Here is a 3906-nt window from a genome sequence, read left to right as displayed (position 1 = left end):
ATCTCCAGTTCTTATTTCCCTGGCAACTGTACTCTGAAGGGCACAACTTAGGATTCACAGTGCTGCAAAAGCTTGCGAAGCTCGCTCTTTTGGCGTGTGTAAGGTTCTCTTGCATATATGCAAGGTAAGTACTTCAGCGTCCTGAAGGCATGCACCAACAGCTGTTCAGACTGGATTCATCCCACAACCCCAGTGTCCCACTAAGAAGAATGCAGCCCCCAAGAAACTAAGCAAGCTGACTCTCTGAGAAAGCAAGGGAAATGCCTGTAGCGGTTCTACCCCTTGTTGCTCTTCAGACAGGATCTGCCGCTCCCCCTTTCCTAAGAAAGGGGAGTTAGAGTGATCCCACTATAATGAACTTTCCCATTCTTTATCATCTTTATGATTAAGCCACAAGTCACTATCCAGGCTTATGACTAAGTCTGTAGGAGAAACAGACTAGGAATAGGGGTATAGCACCTAGTTCCTCCATCTCCTTGGGACGGCATGTGAAAAGCCACTGGAAGCCTCAGGAACACTGATCAGCCCAATAGCTCTTGCACATTCCTAACAGGAGCAATGCTTCACACAAGAGTTTAATGGTTCATCCGTCTACTTGAAACTGATGAGGACAGGTCCCACACAGAAGCACTACTATTACAGCTGTGTGCAAGTGTCTGAAAAGCATCCTGATTTTCTGAAGCCTCTACTCACCCCCCCTTAAGATGAGCCCTGAAGCAGTGCTGTGCTACCCTGAACATAGTTCAGGACAAGACACCCTTTGAGCACAACTTGTCAGTACCCTCTTCTTAATCCCAAGGAGAAATAACCAGCTTGCCCTCTCAAGGTGCTGTGGGGGCAGAGGTAGTCAAGAAGATGCCTACCTGCAAAGACAGGGTGATCTACCAGTTGGATCACAATGCTTACAAATACCACAGCTGTATCACAGGATTGTCCCTGCTCTGCAGGTGGTGTATGAGAGCAGCACTAGTGAATTGGGAAGAGGAGAGGGCATGATGAAAGATGACAGTTTGATTTCAAGCCCCCGTAATTCCCACTCACTTTGAGTGGCTTCTGATGCGCTCCTCACAGAAGAATATGATAGGACAAAAAGCCCAAGGCATATTTGCCTGAAGTGCTCAGGGACTTAGTATGCAGAAATCACTATGTGAAAGCCATTAACGTGCAGAATCTGAAACCATCTGGTTCAAGGATACAGCTATTTCAGTCAGATAATGCTGTCTTGTATAGCAATTTGTGTAGACAATACAAAGTTCCTTAAATTTTCAAATAGCTGTTTAAAGCTTAAATTGTATCTACATTTCTGTGGGTAAATAGTTTTGATAATAGCACTCATTGCCAAGATGACACCGCTCTTATGCTCTGTTTAACTACTCATACAGCATACCTGAAAGCACACATGTTGAACAAATTCAGAAGGTATTATGTGACTAGTTACAGGATAATTCTCTAGCATCCCAACACTACTATTATTCAACTAAGACGTCTATGCCTTCTAGTCTGAAACCTGTTCATAGTCATCTTTCTCTATCCTCCCCCTCCATTTCACAACCCCATGCAACAAGCCAAACGCAAACTCTGTCATCTCAAGGATTTTAATAGCACTGGCCAATTGAGAATAATAAAAACAAGTAGAAATAAAGTAATAGTAAAGGCAAAAATATCAAGATAACATAAGAAGTATTCATTCCTCCTGATTAAATGAGGTAGCAAGCTGACTAACTTATGGGGCTGAGTTTTTAATCATTTCTTAACAGCAGAGAATAATTTTTGCAGATTCATTAAGAAAGCTGCTTTCAGCTGAAGTATGTAAGCAGAAAGGAAGGAAAAAAATACCTATCAGGTAGCTTTGAAGCCAACATTTGCTTTCTACTTGGGCTGACACCAGATTAAGGTAATTCTGCTTAAATTCAATGTTCAGACAAGCAGAACGCTCCTCTGCTGAAGACGGGTTGTACTGCTGTAACTTAGGAAAAACTTGCCCCAGGAATCTGATTAGATCAATAATTTATGTGGCTGCACATGGAATGTAGGCAAGACAACCAAAGAATCAGAAGTAAAGATCTGCCAGTGGATCCGTTTATAGCTGCTAGTCCACTGTTATCAGTTATGATAGATGCCTGCAGAACTATCTGGCCTCCCAACAGATGGAGTTTAGATTGCATCAATGCCAATTGATCCCAACCAGGATCAGGGTATTATTGTTGCAGTCAGCTCTATTTTAGGGCTCAACCCAAATCCTACCAAATTCACTTACCTTTTGACGTCAATGCCAGTTAGAGCAAGCATTTAACTGGGCAAAGAACTAACCCAAAAGGAAGTGAAAAATTGGTGAGACCAAAGTTCCTGATCACTGTCCATAACTGGACTAAAATAAGAAGATATTCTTTTTTTTGCTTTCCTATCACTTGAAACAATTAAAGTGCAGTTTAGGAACACTTCTGGAAGCAGAAATCTGCAGTTTGAAGATAATTTTCCCACTTAAAAGATGATTCATTATTAAAAACAGGTCTGTACCGTCTTCAGTAACCAAAAAAAAATTGCTATAAAAATAGAGATTTGAAAATAGACTGAATTCACATGTACCAGGTACCGTTTCTAGTGTAAAATTGGTTTTTAGTTTATGAAAAATATCTTTCCTTAAAAAAAGCATAGGCTTACAGTTATTATCACTAAGAAGGTCCACAGAATTCCTTCAGTACCTATTAAACATTATACTCTAGGCTTTTTGACAGGTGGGTCATGCAGGCTGAACTTAGGAATTTCACATGAAGAAGCAAAAGGAATTCTTTTGGCTGACACCTTCTTCCCAATTGTTTCAATCTGAAAGAGAAAACACATTCAACAAGTGAGTGTGGCACGCTAACATAATCATGTCAGCCTGTGAGGAATCTACAAATTAAATCCAGGACCACGACTACATTTCATGAACACTAGAATAATGCAAGCCACAAAGCAGTGTGCCCAGGGACAGTTTTTAGGATTAGCGTCACAAAGAGTTTTTTTAAAAACAGCCTTTCACAGGTGCCTGCTTTGCCTACTTAAAGCTGCATCTTGCTAATTTGAACATTCCTGTGCCTCAGCTTCTGTATGACTACCAGTACAAATATCATAAAATGTTTTGGGTATTCAGAAAAATGTGGATTCGGCCTCCTTTGTCTAAAAAATTTAGATCTAGTAAGTTAGGATAGAAGCTTTTTCCCCTCCTTAATGCAGAGGGTTGTTTTTGAAACAATACAACTCTGAAAGGCTAAAGGCAGCCAACCCTATATAAGAGAAAGCATGTAACAAAGTCAACACACACATAAGCCAGGTACTGCAAAATTCAAAGAGTGAGATAGGTTCCCCTAATTTCTAGGTCAGACTAATGTAAATCACTAAGGACAGAGCTTATAGAGGACAAAATGCCAACTAGCAAAACAGTTCAGACACCCAGTAAATAAGGAGAGCTGTAGCTTTCCTCTTAAGTAGTGCAAGTCAGAGGCAAAGCACCAAGAGACAAAATACTTCAGCTATTTTAAATTTAACAGAAATTTGATTAACACATTCCAGACAGACATCCAAGTTAACTGTGAAAAGAGTTGTTTAAACAGTCATGTGAGCTGTATGTACCGTATTTGCCCATAACAGCTTCAATTGACTGGTTAAATCAATTTATACAAGCCTGTTCACAAACAGTATAAATAACTGTATGTAGTTTAAGCAGGGGAAAAAAAACATCAAGAGAGAAAGCCTATAGCCATTATGCAAGTAACCACAGTACTCAGGAGTACATGAAATGAGACAACTGAAACATGCATCTGATCTGGCTTTAGATTTTGTTCTGATTGTGTCTGGCTGAGATGCTTCTATCAGATTATTCAGGGATTTGGTGATTTTAGTATTAGTCAGATTCCATCTATGCTA

General features: G+C 40.1%; 1 protein-coding gene across 1 annotated transcript in view; it reads right to left on the bottom strand.

Moving 5' to 3' along the window:
* Positions 1-1577: 1577 nt before the first annotated feature.
* UGDH (UDP-glucose 6-dehydrogenase) overlaps positions 1578-3906 on the bottom strand; it is a 15130-nt gene continuing 12801 nt past the window's right edge. Inside the window, exon 11 of the mRNA XM_009332453.1 lies at positions 1578-2823. Coding sequence (XP_009330728.1) covers positions 2713-2823 — 111 coding nt within the window. The 3' untranslated portion in view covers positions 1578-2712. The remainder of the gene's footprint in view (positions 2824-3906) is intronic.

The sequence above is a fragment of the Pygoscelis adeliae genome, unplaced genomic scaffold, assembly GCF_000699105.1.
Source record: "Pygoscelis adeliae isolate BGI_AS28 unplaced genomic scaffold, ASM69910v1 Scaffold59, whole genome shotgun sequence".
Lineage (NCBI taxonomy): Eukaryota > Metazoa > Chordata > Aves > Sphenisciformes > Spheniscidae > Pygoscelis > Pygoscelis adeliae.
Note: the sequence above shows the minus strand (reverse complement) of the source record. Positions and strands in the feature narration are given on the sequence as shown.